This window comes from Ranitomeya variabilis, chromosome 5 (genome assembly GCF_051348905.1).
Source record: "Ranitomeya variabilis isolate aRanVar5 chromosome 5, aRanVar5.hap1, whole genome shotgun sequence".
Classification (NCBI taxonomy): Eukaryota; Metazoa; Chordata; class Amphibia; order Anura; family Dendrobatidae; genus Ranitomeya; species Ranitomeya variabilis.
Genome location: NC_135236.1, coordinates 57,925,094 through 57,943,576, shown reverse-complemented (window position 1 = coordinate 57,943,576; position 18,483 = coordinate 57,925,094). Strand labels below are relative to the sequence as shown.

The window sequence follows — 18,483 nt, the reverse complement described above, 5'->3', positions numbered from 1 at the left end:
TTATGCAAATGATATTTTTCCCGGATTTTCCTAAATGGTCAATGCAAATGACAGTCAGTCTAATAAAAGTCATCACCCTTTAGATTATACATCAAATTTTATTGAAGAAACCTCCCAATGATAACAGTATAATCTCCAAAATGAATAAAAACTCACAATGCACTGTTCCAAATTGTTATGCACAGTAGAATTTCTAAACATCTGATATGTTTTAAAGAACTGAAAATGCTCCTTTGTGGAATTTGCAGCATTAGAAGGTCACATTCACTGAACAAAAACGCTATTTAACCCCAAAACATCCTAACAAGCCAAGTTACATGTTAACATAGGAACCCTTCTTTGATATCACCTTCACAATTCTTGCATCCATTGAACTTGTGAGTTTTTGGAGAGTTTCTGCTTGTATTTCTTTGCATGAAGTCAGAATAGCCTCCCAGAGCTGCTGTTTTGATGTGAACTGCCTTCCACCCCTCATACATCTTTTGCTTGATGATACTCCAAAGGTTCTCTATACGGTTGAGGTCAGGGGAAGATGGTGGCCACACCATGAGTTTATCTCCTTTTATGCCCATAGCAGCCAATGACTCAGAGGGATTCTTTGCAGCATGAGATGGTGCATTGTCAGCATGAAGATGATTTTGCTCCTGAAGGCACGTTTCTGCTTTTTAATCCATGGAAGAAAGTTACATAGTAACATAGTTATTAAGGTTGAAGGAAGACTTTATCCATCTAGTTCAACCCAAGTCGTCAGTCAGAAACTCTATATACTTTGCAGAGGTCATTTTCACACCTTCAGGAACCTTAAAGGGCCCTACCAGCTATTTCTCCATGATTCCGGCCCAAAACATGACTCCTCCACCTCCTTGCTGACGTTGCAGCCTTGTTGGGACATGGTGGCCATCCACCAACCATCCACTACTCCATCCATCTGGACCATCCAGGGTTGCTCGACACTCATCAGTAAACAAGACTGTTTGAAAATTAGTCTTCATGTACGTCTGGGCCCACTGCAACCGTTTCTGCTTGTGAACACTGTTTAGGGGTGGCCGAATAGTAGGTTTATGCACCACAGCAAGCCCTTGATGGATCCTACACCTTGAGGTTCAAGGGACTCCAGAGGCACCAGCAGCTTCAAATATCTGTTTGCTGGTTTGTAATGGCTTTTTAGCAGCTGCTCTCTTAATCCGATGAACTTGCCTGGCAGAAACCTTCCTCATTCTGCCTTTATCAGCACGAACACGTCTGTGCTCAGAATCAGCCACAAATCTCTTAACAATACGATGATCACGCTTAAGTTTTCAGGAAATATCTAATGTTTTCATCCCTTGACCAAGGCATTGCACTATTTGATACTTTTCGGTAGCAGAGAGATCCTTTTTCTTCCCATGTTACTTGAAAACTGTGGCCTGCTTAATAATGTGGAACATCATTTTTAAGTAGTTTTCCTTTAATTAGAATCATCTGGAAAACTGATTATCACATGTGTTTACGATTGATTTTGGTGATCCATTGAGCCCTGAGACACAATGCCGTTAAAAAACAAAACAATTAAATCTTAATGAGACTTAAATCCAATTTGCATAATAATTTGGAACACGGTGTATATGTGTAGTAACATGGCAGACACCTGAATTTACTAGGCCCTTGTCCATTGTCCATAGTACTGCAGCCAATGAGTGAGCTTATTGGCTCTGCCTGAGTTGACATCACAAGCCGCTGAGCTCAGTGATTGGTTGCAGCGCTGTCGATGAGACATTACTGCTGCTGACAATAAGACACATTCCGCAGTAGCGGAGACTCAGTGCTGGACTCGGCAAGGTTGAGTAAAGCAAAGTTTGTTTTTTAAAAAAACTGCAACCAGGGGGGAAGGGTTTTTCTGAAATCAGAAAACCACTTTAAGAAAGAGGGTCCTCCAACCACTGTACTGTCATCCAGAGAATACATGAAGAAGTAGATGCCCATGTCCTCTACTGTCTCTTTTCACTTCTATGAAAGTTATGGAAAGCGCTGAGCTCACTTTCTTGGCTTTATCTCTAATTACTATAGACGTGAATAGAGCAGTGGTATGAGGATTGGGTGATCCTTGTTCCGGAGATGGGTCCAGGTTCCCAGAAGAGTGACCTGTCCAGAATGTTCCGCTATCTCATATATACAACCATTTTTATGACAGTTCCTACCTTAGTGTCCTTATGAATATACAAAATCATGTATTTTTGTCTTTGTAGGGACCAATGGGGCCTCCAGGACCAGTTGGATTTGCAGGACCGAAAGGACCCAACGTAAGTAGAGATTTAAGAAATCTGATACTGGATTATGATTTATAATCAAAGGTGCAAGTTAAACATAATTCTTGGAGTACATTATGGAGTCTCGACCAGACAAGCAAAAAGCGATCAGCAAGTCATTACCTATCCTTTCTTTCTGGGTATGGTCTCCTGTTCAAGAACTTCATTTGTTAGCCATCCAGGAGATGACTTACGATGAGCATCTCTCTCTTTGGAGGACCCACCTTGTCCAATATTCAAAGACAGAAGATTGATTTCAGTGGGGTGTCATGGAATGTTCTTATTGGTGGTGTTATAAGGAAATTGAATTCTTTCTCTTAAGTTCCCCCAGAGATCACAGCTAATCAATGGATATCTTGGAAGGACACTCCTTATTGTTGGAGGAACCCTTCCAACAAAAATTAATTGGCATGGGTGGACAATATCTTTCCATGGTGTTTTCTGTAGTTTTCTATTATTCTTGGACTTCTGGCACCTGCGACTTATCAATGAAATGCCAATTTGTCAACCCTAACTGATGTCAATGCTTTTCCATCAGGGTGTTCCTGGGAAAGATGGCTTACCGGGACATGCTGGCACACGAGGAGAACCGGTGAGTTCTATTATGTTGCATGTCATGAAATCTAACATAGTGAAATATTTGTACGCTTGTTCTTTTGGGGCAAAAAATGTGAGAATTTTAATTATTTCGAGGAAAGATCTTCACTAGTGTTGAGCGATACCGTCTGATACTTGAAAGTATAGGTATCGGAAAGTATCGGCTGATACCGGCAAAGTATCGGATCTAATTCGATACCGATACCCGATACCAATACAAGTCAATGGGACTCAAGTATCGGACGGTATCCCTGATGGTTCCCAGGGTCTGAAGGAGAGGAAACTCTCCTTCAGGCCCTGGGATCCATATTAATGTGTAAAATAAAGAATTAAAATAAAAAATATTGATATACTCACCTCTCTGACGCAGCCTGCACCTTACCGAGGGAACCGGCAGCCTTCTTTGCTTAAAATGCGCGCGTTTACTGCCTTCCGTGACGTCACGGCTTCTGATTGGTCGCGTGCCGCCCATGTGACCGCGACGCAACCAATCACAAGCCGTGACGTAATTTTCAGGTCCTGAATGCCTAGAATTAGGCATTCAGTACCTGAAAATTACGTCACGGCTTGTGATTGGTCGCGTCGCGGTCACATGGGCGGCACGCGACCAATCACAAGCCGTGACGTAATTTTCAGGTCCTGAATGCCTAGAATTAGGCATTCAGGACATGAAAATTACGTCACGGCTTGTGATTGGTCGCCTCGCGGTCACATGGGCGGCACGCGACCAATCAGAAGCCGTGACGTCACGGAAGGCAGTAAACGCGCGCATTTTAAGCAAAGAAGGCTGCCGGTTCCCTCGGTAAGGTGCAGGCTGCGTTGGAGAGGTGAGTATATCAATATTTTTTATTTTAATTCTTTATTTTACACATTATATCGATCCCGATACCGATTCCCGATACAACAAAAGTATCGGATCTCGGTATCGGAATTCCGATACCGCCAAGTATCGGCCGATACCCGATACTTGCGGTATCGGAATGCTCAACACTAATCTTCACCTGAAAAATAGTTGGATAAAATTTTGAACCTGTACTCCGATCATACAAGCAATGAGTTTACAAAAGACTATGGATCTCATTCACCATTTGCCTTTTTTTTTTTTTAAAGTCACTTTTTTTAATAAATTTGGTGTAATTGACCCCAGCAGAACTTTTTAGGCCTGGTAGTACACTCCTCAATGTTAATTAAGAAAAAGTGCCAAATTGCACTTTAATGATGAAACTTTGTTCAATTTACAACTTTTCATAAGTATTTGCACTAAAAAAAAATTCTTAATATGTTAAATTGTACACTTCCTAATGTTACAAAAGAAGTGGAGACCAATGTGCCAAACGTCACACGTTTTTCTGCAAATTGCGACTTTTTTTAAGTGTTATGGATGCAGTGTAAATGTATTTGTTCCATACCTTTACCTTTTTTCAGACAGCGATGATCTGTCTGGATTATGCAACTTTTTGCAATTTTGATGTAGAAATGCAAATTCCTGAAATGGAATCAGGTATGTCATACTTCATGCCAGAAGGTTAACCATGCCACTCTTTCTCGTCATTTTTAACTTTTGGTGTTGCGTAAAACATTGATCTGGCTTATGCGTTTACGACACTAAACTGTCTTAATTTGCTGAAAAATGTTGGTGCGAAGACAACTATAAATGTCTACCTGTGACTACAATTGGGACACTGAGACTCTCACTGTTTTGTGACTTCAGATGTCAGGTATCAGCTGCCAAACCCAAGCCTAGCTCGTATTCCGAGAAGACATTGGAAATGACATGAAGATCAATGTCTATATAACTAATATAGCTCATTCTCTGAGCTCAGTTTGCTTGCTTTTTTAAATGTAAATTTCTTACGTCTTGTCTCTACTTTTTTTGTGTATATATTTGTGTTACTTCAGATACTTTGCTATAACATGCCTGATAAAGAGACCTAAGAAGTCTCGAAAGCTTACTTTGTAATATCATTAATTTTATTTTTGTTAGCCATTAAAACGTATCATAACTACAATATTATTATTTTGCTTCTCCCACTGAGAACAATCAATCTTATATCGCTAATCTTTGACATTTTATTTCCCTATCCAATGTAACAGGGTTTTCAAGGCAAAACAGGTCTTCCAGGGCCAGCTGGAGTAGTGGGGCCACAGGTACATATTTTATCTACGATGATTATCGAGATATTATATCTTTGTCCATGGAAAACATGATTATTTAGGTTCTCTTATTAGGGTAAATCTGGGGAAACCGGCCCCATGGGAGAGCGAGGACACCCAGGATCACCAGGATCTCCCGGTGAGCATGGCTTGCCAGGTGCTGCTGGACGTGAAGGTGCAAAGGTAAGGCCTGTAGCAATGCTACTCACTTGTGAGCGATCTGAGGGATTACAGCAACCATTTCTATTTAAAGTCCAGCTGGTTTATTTCCATCCTCATAAACCACATCACAGGAAACTCAAATACAGCCTTGTTTGACATAAAATAAAACATAAAGCAACAAGTTCATATAATAGTGCTGGTTAGTCCGCCTGGCAATCAATTGGAGAGGGAGTGTGGCCCTCACTAGAGTCACCAAAACTCCCTGAGTCTAGTAGTCCAGTCATTTGCCAACCATTCACTTTTTACATGACAAGTTTGGGGCTCACCGGCGTCCCATACTACAGTCCATTTGCTTGGTGGTCAGGGGACAATGGGCAGCTATATGATCTGGGCTGTAATATCTCCATCAAATTACATTCCCCAATGAAACCCTCAGTATGACCTCTGTGGCCCCTTGGATTTTGGCCGTCTCAACCCCTTTCTTAGCCTCTGCCCCCTGATGGGACCCCTAGAATGGACTGGATTGCCTGCCCAAGGCTGATACCTTTCACCCAGTCATTGGCATTCCGGGGATCTCACTGGACAGCTCAAGTCTGCATCGTACTCAGAAGGGAGTGCAAGGACCGGTCCACTACAACTCGCTCTACCCTCTGGACCGGGGTAAAGGACTTTGGCTGCAACCACTTTTGGATGAGAAGCAGCAGATCAGACATTTGGGAGTGAAGGCATCTGTCACAATGATATGCCTAGTGATGAACCCGTTGTGCCTTGACAGACATCGTGACTCCGAGTGTGCCAGTTTCCATTTTGAATTTCACATATTCTTAGCATCCTGTAAGGCTAAATCATAGTAGGTCTTTTGTGGCTCCCCTGTTAAGTATTGTACCAGGACTTTCACCCACTGCTCTGGTGGGAGTTTTTCCCTTTCGGCAAGCCTTTCAAAAACAGTTAAAAAGCCTCTATAACGTCACCTGGATCATTTTCTGCAAGGTTCTCCTTATCGCCTTCTGGATAGAAAAATCATCAGCTGACCTTGGAGTCGGTGCTATGAACCTCCTCTGTGAGTAATTAGATCTGCTACTGTTGTCGGTTCTGTTGTTGGAGCTGTTGCATAAACATCTTATTTGTTGCTTGTAGTGCCAGGAGTTGCTGTTGCTGCAGCTGTTGCTGGTTCTGCTGTAGCTGTTGCTGGTGCCGTTCCTGGGCTTGCACCAGGTGTTTAATCAGTTCCTCCATGCGGTCTAACATTGCTTCCTGGCTTATAGCCATCTTCACCAATGATAAGCAGTACTTCTGTAGGAGTCACACGTGTTCCCTGCTTTTTCTAACACCAAATGTGACAATGCTACTCACATACATGAAGAATTTCAGATGACTGTCTTCTGAATATGATTTGTCATTCATAGTTGGTCTGTGAAGATTGGTGTTTTTTTAACAAAAAAGTCATAAGTTAAATCTCTAATTTAAAGAGAACCTGTCAGCAGGATTGTGCTCAGTCAACTAAAGACAGTGTCAGGTCGGCGCTGTTATACTGATTAAAATGATACCTGGTGATGAAATCCGTCTTGTGATTGTTGTTAAATCTTTATTTGCAGTTTTCAGTTAATGAGATTCTCATGCTCCAGGGCAGCCTGTGAGGGGATGGGGGGGTGGTTGGGTTTCAGGTCTGTGGGCAGGGCTTTATGTGGTGCTCTGCTTAGATATTGATACTTATGGCTTATACCCCCTATTTTACAAACTGCATAGAATATGGTGTGAAAAAAATAACACTCATCAGGCAGGCACTGGCGCCTGTGCTGTTGCATGATACAATGGCTAATATACATATATTCATTTCTGATTTAGTCATATAGTATTGCGGGGACAAAAAAAATTATTTGCAACACAATGGCGGCGGCGCCTTCGCAGTAGCATCTATCAGCAATAGATGCTACTGCGCAGGCGCAGCTGGTGCCACTTTTACAGAGACAATTTTTTTTCCTCTAGCAAAATGGCGCTTGCGCAGTAGCATCTATTGGAACGCGATTGATGCTACTGCGCAGGCGCCGCCATTTTGATGAAAATGTTTTTTTCTTTCTCTCTTGTAAGGCTGTGACCCCTGTTACAGCTAGGGGGCGCTGTTTGTGCTCCCCAGAATGTGCATGCAGATGGATGAAGTCCATAGGTGTGCACAGCAGTCATAGGTGTAGCTGTGATTGCACTGTGAGGCAGTGTCTCATGTCACAGGTAGGGGTCGCTGTGTCTTCTTCCCAGGTTGTGCAATGTGCATGCATGCAGACGGATGAAGTCCATAGGTTTGCATGGGAGTCATGGATTTCCGATCTGGGTTTTCCATGTGGCTGAAGGCCACAGGTTTGTGTGTGTTAAAAGCCTTGCAGTAAGAGGTATGGGTGTGTCAGGTGTGTGAGGTGCACGTCAGTGTCAGTCTGGTGTGTGCAGCGTACACAGCGATGCAAGTTGTCCATGGTACTGGTCTCGGAAGTGGACAGTCCTGTGCCCGGAGGTGGATGTCCTGTGCCCGAAAGAGACGGATGTGGACAGTCCTGTGCCCGGAGGTGGATGTCCTGTGCCCGAAAGAGACAGATGTGGACAGTCCTGTGCTCGGAGGTGGTTGTCCTGTGCCCGAAAGAGGACTAGCATGTGTAAAGATTGCAAAAAGATGGATATGGTGTCTGGCTGCTATCCAGAGGATGTCCTGGGCTGTATACGGCTGTGTGAGTAAAGAGACTGTAAGAGACTGTGATGCAGGACACCCATGGGAACTATTCGGAGGGGGCTGGAGTGTAGTGTCTGCAACATTGGAGACTGTGTATATGGAGACTGTAATATGGCGTGCTGTCACCCAGGGAAACTGGACAAGGGAAGTCTGGCCTGTTTAGGGACTGCAAATCTAAAGCCATGTGATATGTATTGCTATGAACTGTTGTGATCTGAACACTGATAATATACACTGAAGTTATATGCATTTGTGTGAATTGGACTTTAATGCTGTGAGGAAACACATTAAAGAGACTTTTTGTGTTGGAACTTTGTGGGTCACTGCCTCTTCACTGCGTACGACGCTACTGCAGCCTTACACTCTCAGGTATCATTGTAATCAGTATAACAGCGCCAACCTGACACTGTGTGTAGGTTACTGTACACAATCCTGCTGACAGGTTCGCTTTAACTCTTTTGTGATCTGTGAATTGACCCGGGCTTCCACTGATGGGATGCAGATGTTTACTTTTTAACAAAACCTTAACAATGATTGATAAAATCCAATACAGTAGACCAACTTTTTCACAGATGTCTGACTTATTTTGGCATGCACTTGATCCTTTGACGAAGATGTGCCGATATTGGCCTCTGGTCTTTTTGGCAATCAAAAATTTTTCATGTATAGCCGACTTTGTTTGCTATTTGGTGGAGAATCTTTAAAAAATGACAGTCAAACATCCTACACTAAAGTGCCAACATTGGGGTGATATTGTATGCCAGTTCTTCCTCATTATTCTCCATTTTAGTAAATTACTGTTCTGTACTTGGCTATCTCTGGCAGCATCAGAGAATGTATGTGCAGCGCCCCAGAGTCCTGGTCGTTGCAGTACTGTTGCTCCGCCACTAAGGGGGGCTATGGTACGTCTGATGGCACTGAAGGAGTTCACCTGACCAGGTATCACAGACACACAGTACACTTCACAGTCTGGCCTCCAGGGGAAGCTAAGGGCGCTATGTATTAGGCCACTCCTCACAGTCTGGTAAAACTGGGGGTTAGATAGGAAGTTAGAGAGAAGCTGACTGGGAATCGAACAGGCAACATCCTGTGGCAGAGGGTGTTGCAGGGAGAGACTCAGGGGGGTCCTTGTCAGGAGTGGGATCCTGGCAGAGACCTAGCGAACTAGATAGAAAGTTACGGAGCTGCGCCTGCCCCACGTGCGGCAGCATCCTAAGAAAGGATAAGAAGCGAGGTGCATTGAGAAGAGTGAGAAACGAGATCAATGCAACAAGGAGAAACACCAGTAGGAGTCGTGCTGTAAGACGAGGCAACATCCTACTGAGGCGCGCAGCCGGTGGCCGGAAACGCCGAGGAAGTATAGAGCTCCAGGCCTAGCTTCAAACCAACAGCAGGACAGTCAGTTATAGGCGGGCTGTCTCACCCAAATCACCTAAGAAGACATAGGGGGCAACATTTGGAGAGGGGCGACTCTAGGGTCCCGGAAAAACTCCGAGCCTACCCGTCATACGGGTGCGTCCTAGCCATAGCATCTGGGGGATGAAGAAGAACATCATAATCGAGTTGTGAGGGAACTTAAGAAACAGACACAACAGTTGTGGGGACTATCCCGTAAGCACAGCAGGGGAGGACCACAACACACAAGCGCTAGAAGGTAGGCACAGATTTCCACCTGCAAAGGGAACTCTGGAGGTGCCATCGGACCGGCCGGAGTTGCGTAGCCCGGTTAACCGTATTCTGGACTGAGGATCCTGAAACCTTCAGTAAAGAGGTAAAGAGACTGCAACCTGGTGTCCTCGTTATTTACTGCGACTTGCACCGCACATCACCATTCACACCTTTCATTGGACGCCCCTCAGCAGGGTCACGGACCGGGTCTAGCCACTGTGACAACCCCAGAGCAGAGACTCAGAAGGCCCGGTACCGGGTACCCCTCGGCCCTGCGGCAGTGGGGGCGCTCCAACTTGGCGTCACGAACAGGATCCTACTTAAGCCCGAGGATCGGGTCATGTGTGCCTTGGAATTGTGATTTATTGTGCTTGGACTGTGACTTATTGCAAAGACTGTGTATTGCCACTTGCCGCCAGAAGTTCGCGCCAAAACCGCCGCCGTTACGGCGCTAAGGAGAGCGCAGGAGAAGAAGAAGGGCGTGGAGTGGGCGTAGACAAGCTGGAGAGCGCGAAAGACAATGGCCGCCCAGTCTAAATATTTCTGCCCCTTGAGGACGTGTCCGTCAGCAGCCGAGATCCGCCTACTGATCCTCAATGGGGGGCGGAGACAACGAAAGCGAAACCGCCCACGAAGGAGAGAGCGGGAAAAGGACCAGGAAGAAGAAGTCAGCGACATGGAGGACGCCATGGCGAGCCACCCGGAGCCGGAGCGTGGGGTAGGAGCAGAGGACTCCCCCAGCTACCCGGAGGGGCACCGCAACCAGGCCTCCACCGCTGATATTGACTTCCTGCAGGCCGGAGTGGATGAGCTCGGCGACCAACTCCGGCGGACGCAGCTGAGCACTGAGGCCGGGTGGAAGAGGACCTTCATCGGGAGCCTCATCAGACGTCTGTTGGCAGCCTCATCCGGTCCGGAGCAAGAAAGAAGTGCCAGCGCTCCGAAGCCAGAAAGCAAGGCCCTGCCGGAAAGCGAGGTGCTGCAAACGGAGATGACAACGCCGCAGCGTAAGGCCCTGCAACTGGTGTTCCAGACCCCAGCGGAGACGGAGCAGATCGGCACCGGAGGGACCGCATCTGAAGCAGGTATGAAGAACGACCCTGCCCCACCAGCAGAGGACCTGCTGATAGGCCCCGTCGCAACACCCCCTCTCCCTGGGACCTATAGACTCCGGCGCCTTACACCCTGGGATCGGGCCACGAGTATGGAGCACTTCTTAAAGGCCCCGATCTCGCCGATCACCTTGCCGAGCGAGGGCTATGCGGAGCTACGGCCGCCAGAGCAAGAGTAAACCTCGATGCCATGGATGTGTATATAGTTCATTTAACTGTTTGTCTTCTTGCTTGTTCTTGTTGCTAATATCCGTCTAGGGTTAACTCTTAAAGGGATCCCTTCGTTTAACCGGGATCCCTTCCTCTGTGTTTTCGCTTTTGTTTCCTGTTTTATTATTGTTGAAAGAACTGCTGGATCATGAACACTGCATGATTACAAACTCCTTGTAAATAGTTTGCACCTTCTTAAAGGTGCCCTCTACTGGTTTTACAAAAAGAAAGGACTCTTTGCGAAGAAACTGTTCCTGGAAACAGTACCGGAGTCCTTACTGCAAACAGACTTGCAGCTTGAGAAGTTGCACTATCTCATAGAGACTTGGTTCCCTCTTAAAGGGAATGTTCACGTGTTGCACTTACGAATAGTGTTGCCTTAAGATAGTTAAATGGTAATGATGTCTTGTAAGAAGAAGTAATGATGCCAATATGTAAGAGTTATGTGTAGCTAACTAGTTAATTGTGAGAAATGTTTAATGATGTTGCTAGAAGAATGAGGACAGAAAGTGAACCCGTACGGGGTTAGTCAGTGAGTCCTCCTAGGAGCCATATAGAGATGGCTCAGTGATTTTGAACTGAGAGATGGATGATACGTCCTATACTGTGTATAGTAGCAGAAAGGCAGAAGGCCCGGGCAGAAAGGGGCGGTCCTGCAACAGAACGAGAGGCAGTAGGCCTGGGGCAGATAGACAGGCGGTCCTGCAGATGTAAAGATGGAGAATGAAGAAAAGTTGATTAGCCTTATAATGTTTTATAAGAAGGTCTTTAGTGGATTTAGTGTGTACGTCCTTAAAGGCAATGTTAAATTATTGTTCAGAAATTGCACTAAGTAGAATACCCGGTTGGGTAAAAGAAGTTATTTATAGAATGTTATTTATAATATTTAACCATGTTTGTAACGTTCAAGTGTCCTCACCTCCCATAAAGGGAAGCTCTTAGCAAAGTTTACTTGTTATTGCTTTTTTAAAATTGTATGTCTTTTTGCTGACATGTATTGTTGTTTTCTTCCCAGTTCAGGAGTACTGGATTTAACCGGGGGGGAGTGCAGCGCCCCAGAGTCCTGGTCGTTGCAGTACTGTTGCTCCGCCACTAAGGGGGGCTATGGTACGTCTGATGGCACTGAAGGAGTTCATCTGACCAGGTATCACAGACACACAGTACACTTCACAGTCTGGCCTCCAGGGGGAGCTAAGGGCGCTATGTATTAGGCCACTCCTCACAGTCTGGTAAAACTGGGGGTTAGATAGGAAGTTAGAGAGAAGCTGACTGGGAATCGAACAGGCAACATCCTGTGGCAGAGGGTGTTGCAGGGAGAGACTCAGGGGGGTCCTTGTCAGGAGTGGGATCCTGGCAGAGACCTAGCGAACTAGATAGAAAGTTACGGAGCTGCGCCTGCCCCACGTGCGGCAGCATCCTAAGAAAGGATAAGAAGCGAGGTGCATTGAGAAGAGTGAGAAACGAGATCAACGCAACAAGGAGAAACACCAGTAGGAGTCGTGCTGTAAGAGGAGGCAACATCCTACTGAGGCGTGCAGCCGGTGGCCGGAAACGCCGAGGAAGTATAGAGCTCCAGGCCTAGCTTCAAACCAACGGCAGGACAGTCAGTTATAGGCGGGCTGTCTCACCCAAATCACCTAAGAAGACATAGGGGGCAACATTTGGAGAGGGGCGACTCTAGGGTCCCGGAAGAACTCCGAGCCTACCCGTCATACGGGTGCGTCCTAGCCATAGCATCTGGGGGACGAAGAAGAACATCATAATCGAGTTGTGTGGGAACTTAAGAAACAGACACAACAGTTGTGGGGACTATCCCGTAAGCACAGCAGGGGAGGACCACAACACACAAGCGCTAGAAGGTAGGCACAGATTTCCACCTGCAAAGGGAACTCTGGAGGTGCCATCAGACCGGCCGGACTTGCGTAGCCCGGTTAACCGTATTCTGGACTGAGGATCCTGAAACCTTCAGTAAAGAGGTAAAGAGACTGCAACCTGGTGTCCTCGTTATTTACTGCGACTTGCACCGCACATCACCATTCACACCTTTCATTGGACGCCCCTCAGCAGGGTCACGGACCGGGTCTAGCCACCGTGACAACCCCAGAGCAGAGACTCAGAAGGCCCCCTCGGCCCTGCGGCAGTGGGGGCGCTCCATATGCTTGATCTCTGTCCCATTCAGAAGGGGTTAGCCCCTAGTTATCCTCTATATGCTATCCTCTGTACATCCATAGCTTCCAGATTCGGTCCAGACCCTTTAAATGTTCCCCCAAAGTTTCACTTCTGCAAATACTGTATGTATGATACGGTATATATGGGACAATAGCTGACGGAGTCATTTCCCTGTTACATCTTGTATTATTAGCACCAGACTGCAGTTATGATGAGATGAATTTGTCATTGAACACTGTACTATGTGTTATGTTTTTTTCATAATTTATCTTTTGTACTGTTTTTTAATTCTCTTACATACTTTATGTGTGACCCATTTAATATGATTTTTTTTTCTTTGTCTCTAACGATTTACAAGTAATACGTATACTCATTTGTTGCAGGGGGACCCCGGTCCTTCCGGAAATCCTGGTAAAGCTGGACCTCAAGGTTTAAGAGGATTTCCGGGTGCCCGCGGCGTAGGAGGCGATGCAGTAAGTATCATTGCTACAAATTCTGTTCACATTACCTCATTTCTTGGCATCATAGAGTCGGCCGATCCTGGATGTCCTCATACATTACCACTTATCACTACCTCCTTGTCTCACCCCTCAAGGCTCTGGCTTCTAACCCCTACTCTACTCTATCTAAACCTGTAGTCTGGGATAACTCATACAACCCCATGGCTTTTAGTATCAATTTTTTACCAATGCCAAATTTATCTTTCTGGCCCCCTCTGCTATCCAAAATTCCCAAATGTCTATCAGTCATGTCGTTCTTCTTCTCCTCCCATTTCCTAAAACAAACTAACTTGTCCAGTGTCCACCACCTCGGATAACTCTGGATTTTAAGATGCACCTCCGAGCCTTTGCCATCAGCTTTTCAACTCCAATTCAAAAGAATTTCCCTAATCCTATGTTTTCTCATTTATGAGTCAACAAAAATGTTAGTGCCCTCATCATGTCCCATTGAGACTACTGCCGCGACGTAACACTCTTGTTCCATTCCACCCTTAAGCTAGGCATACACATGAGATAGCTATTAAATAAAAGTTGACTGGGAACACAACTTTGTCTCCCCGGTCCCCCATTTACATCAGTTCACAACTCGTTCTTGGACTCATCTGTTTTCAACAAGAGGAGAGGAGAAAGTCTCTGCCATGCACTTCTGGCAGCGGCTTATCTTCTCAAAAGTAAAAAGGATTAGGTGTTGAAATTCCAATTGCTCGATCTTTCTCTCCCCCCGATATTATCTGTCAAGGGAGAGTTGGAAGACCCTCGTATATTTGAGATAGTCAGCTGGTTCCATCAAAATTAGAAGTTCAGATGTCTGTCATCTAATGTGTATGAGGCCCTTAACATTGCTGTATAATAAAACCATCTCTGCCCTCTTTTACCCTCTGCCTTTCTCCAAGGTTAACTGGAACCACTTTAAACTTCGTATCCACATGTAATCACTGCTCCTCACAGTATCACCTCCAGAGTTTCCCATGTACATCACCCATTCTCTTGCATTCACCACCAGATCAGACTCTCTCCCACCACCTCTGCCGTCACACAGCCATGTAGGCAGCTTGTACCATCACCTACTGGGTTCTCCCCTTTTCCCATGCAAATTGTAAGCCCTCAGGGGCAGGGTCCTCTGTCCTTTTGTGTCTGTCATTCCCTTAATAACCTTGGTCGCTTTTCTCTGCACCCGCTCTAGTTCAGCTATGTTCTTCTTATAATCATAGACCAAAATTGTACCCAGTGTTCAAAATTTATTTTTGCTTTTTGCTTTGTAGGGTCAACCTGGTTTAAAAGGAGGAGAAGGGCCCGTGGGTTCACCAGGTGCTATAGTAAGTGTCTGTTCCTTATGCCTGCTCATCCGTACAGACTGTAGTGCCTCCCTTGACCTTATGTAAAATCTTGCCTTTCTCAGGGACCAGGTGGAGAGAGGGGCCCATCTGGGCCAGCAGGTGGAATCGGTCTTCCAGGACGCCCTGGATCACAAGGACCACAGGGACCTGCTGGTGAGAAGGGCAATCCGGTAAGTAACATGATATCCTTATTAACCACAAGTCCACAGGACATCTTCCTATCATTGTGCCCAAGTGGTCCATCTGAATAGTCACACGCAGCCCGACATTGTGTAGTGTTGCAGCTCATCTCTATTGAACTTCATAGAACTTAGCTGCAATACCGCATGCAACCTGTGGTCAGGTGTGGTGCTGTGTTTTAAGGAAGCAGCCATGTTTTTCTAATTCTGTTCTGTTCCCTTTTTATTCATGCAATCTTCATGTTCTGAACAATCAAAACCGTGAAAGGCAGTGAAAACCTCACTCCAGCAGCATGTTATCAAGTTATTGGTTTGGAGTTACCAATACTATAGCTTAAAAGGTTATTCCCAAAATCATAACGTGTTCTCAATTTTCTGTAAATACAGAATTAATCATTTTTCCAATACAACCCATGTTTAATTCTGCACTGATTTTCAGATATTATCCCTAATGATCATCCAACAGGGCTCTCTTTACACTTCTCTGCCGAGGGATCCATCTTCCAGTAGTGCTGTCAGTAGAGCATATGCAAACCACCTAATTACTGTCTTAATAAAACACGAATGTCAGTGAAGTGTAATAGCACTACTTATTAGCACTTGTTCACAGGGGCCTACCGGAGGATTCTCCTGTTCCCCCCGTGTGCCAGTCCCAGCCTGCTTATAAAATATGGAGTTTGTAAAAACTAAAAAATGTTGGTCAAACAGTCACTACTCACCTCATCCATATAAATAAAAATTGTCCATAATGAGATCTATCTATCTCTATCAGGAATCACACAGGAGAGAAGAGTGATGGACCTGCAGCACTGAGGAGAAGCAGGGTGCTGCTGAGAAATGTCATTTTAGCAGATAACAATAGCAGATAACAATAGGATTGCACATTCAGCTGTTAGGTTGGATGCTCAAAGGGGCAAAAGGAGATGAAGAAAGATTCAATAATTCAAGAAATAAACTTTGTTTTCACCCTGCAGTGTACATTAACAATAGTCATGCAGATAATGTGATTTGTAAAACATACTGTATCGCCATTGCTACAATATCCCATTAAGAATCTACAATAAAGTTAGACTTGTGCTGAGCAATGTGACCGAATTTTTGGTTCTTTGAAGAAACGTTTGTGTCACAATATTCAATAAAACTACTAGCAGTATATCTTATGGACATGTTAGAGGAGGGTGCACAACGGCTAACTCATTCATGGGTGAATTCCTACTTGCCACATTTGTCCAGTGGGAGCACCTTAAGCCCACATTTTCTAACCCCACAGTTGTTAATATTATGATTTTTATTTGTTTCTTGTGTAGTATTTTTTCCTAACATTGTTTTATGGCTATATAGGGCGAAAAAGGACCTGTGGGTGGAGCTGGCCAGGATGGTTCACAGGGAAGTTTAGGACCACCAGGACCTGCTGGACCAGCAGGACCTGCTGGAGATGACGGAGATAAGGTATTATCTGACTTACCTTTATTGTACAATTGTATAAAAAAAAGAGATTCTTAATGTTTTATTGGAACATTATTTTTTGTTAGGGAGAAGTGGGCGGCCCTGGACAGAAAGGAAGTAAAGGTGACAAGGGAGACAAAGTAAGTACTAATGTGTCTATACTGTGGATGAGGGCTACAGTGAGACAAGAGAAGTAGGAACAAAATTCATAGAGCCTTAAGCTGGACATAAACATTAGATTACTGTCAGCTCTGGACCTTCTGATCTCAGTTGTTCCAGACAACCATCTAACATGCGCTCATCCCACATTCAATAGGTGAGTTTGAGAGAAAACAGGATCAGACATATTGATCAAGCCTGATCGAAGGTGTCTGGTGGTGGCTTATGCCCCTCTTCCGTTTGAGAACACATGGACATTTGGCCCAACACAGAATGGCCAACTATCTAATGTTGATGGTTGCCTTCCAATTCTTGTCCGACAGAAAGAAAAAGCAGGCATGTAAAGTTTCAATACCTGATCCTTTTGTACCCAGGAGAGGTAAACCACTTACTCTCGTGTCTTCATTTAGATGACATCTGACACCATCGCGTATGTGTATAGGGGGATCGGCAGACAGCTATTTAATGTGTATGGCCATTGTTAGACTGTAAAATAAAGAAACTGAACAAAAAGAACACTGGACATGATCAATCTACAAATATTATATATCTGACTCTTCATATTTTGTCATCAGGGACCACCGGGAGCCACTGGCATCCAAGGTCCAATAGGACACCCTGGTCAAGCAGTAAGTATTATGTTCTTGTTGTCAGTCGTGCACATTCCTTATTCCTAATTCATATCTTTTTCCCAAATATGAATATCTGAAAATGAAGATTGATTCATCAGCTTCTTGTTTTGCATAGGGACAAGATGGAGAGCCAGGGCGGAGAGGTCAATCAGGAATGCAAGGACAAAAGGGAGATGAAGGTCTAAGAGGGTTTCCTGGAGTAGGAGGACCAAGGGGACTGCAGGTAGGTTAATCCTGAACTTTGTTCGTTTCTTGAAAGTGAACTCCCTATTGTTTGTGATTACATTAGTATGGACACAGTCAAGAATATAGAGCTGCTATGGAGGGAGGGGTTGCCAACTTTTGGTTTGTCCGATCTGTTTGCTATTAGGTGGCGAGAATCTGTGCAGGACTCTCTTCCTTTCGCTACACTACATTACTTGGGAAATGACCCAAAGAAAAGGGTGTGAAGATGGAAACATACACTAGGTCCATCAGTTCTGGGTGGCAAAACCCTGCATCATTTTGCCGTGGACATTGAATCTATGTCCACCATATATGGACACCACTGGACATGGTCATCCAAAATGTCATATACTATAGCTAGGGCCTATCAACACTGTAATGGGGTCTACCAAGCTGGGGTACCTCTTTCAGTACCACCCCGTGTTTCAGGAGGTCCACTTTGCTTTGGCTGGAGTCTGAATGAAGGACGCTGGCTGGAATTCCTTGATTACATGAGCGCATATAAAAGCTGACTGCTTCTTCACGTATTTCCAGTCTCACAACACTTTATTCACAGGACACAAAATATATTACACAGATACAGAGGGCAGGCCAATAGAAAAACAGCAGACTAAACATACATTACAATAGCCGCAGGGGGCCGGAGCCTGCCGATATTTACTGTGGGAATTACAAAGGTGGGGGGAGGACAGAAGGGGGATATCTTGTCCCCTCTGCCCAGGGGCGCAGCCTGTGGGCTGATGCATCTCACATGCATCCTATTATTCATACATATAACTGCACAACATATTCTGGGTGCTGAGTGCTTCTGTAACATGTAACAACCACATCTTACACCACATAGCATAGCTACCTTGACCCATGTGGGTCTTAGGGGATGACATAATGGTCTTAATGACCCTCAACTCTTTAGTGTTGCCCAGGTCCACAAC

General features: G+C 45.1%; 1 protein-coding gene across 2 annotated transcripts in view; it reads left to right on the top strand.

Moving 5' to 3' along the window:
- Window positions 1–18,483, top strand: part of COL5A3 (collagen type V alpha 3 chain) — a 269,595-nt gene that overhangs the window by 215,265 nt on the left and 35,847 nt on the right. For both annotated transcript variants that reach the window (XM_077262068.1, XM_077262069.1), the window contains 11 exons: window positions 2,226–2,279; window positions 2,824–2,877; window positions 4,977–5,030; window positions 5,112–5,219; window positions 13,457–13,546; window positions 14,836–14,889; window positions 14,973–15,080; window positions 16,431–16,538; window positions 16,622–16,675; window positions 17,270–17,323; window positions 17,442–17,549. In XM_077262068.1, coding sequence (XP_077118183.1) covers window positions 2,226–2,279; window positions 2,824–2,877; window positions 4,977–5,030; window positions 5,112–5,219; window positions 13,457–13,546; window positions 14,836–14,889; window positions 14,973–15,080; window positions 16,431–16,538; window positions 16,622–16,675; window positions 17,270–17,323; window positions 17,442–17,549 — 846 coding nt within the window. The remainder of the gene's footprint in view (window positions 1–2,225; window positions 2,280–2,823; window positions 2,878–4,976; window positions 5,031–5,111; window positions 5,220–13,456; window positions 13,547–14,835; window positions 14,890–14,972; window positions 15,081–16,430; window positions 16,539–16,621; window positions 16,676–17,269; window positions 17,324–17,441; window positions 17,550–18,483) is intronic.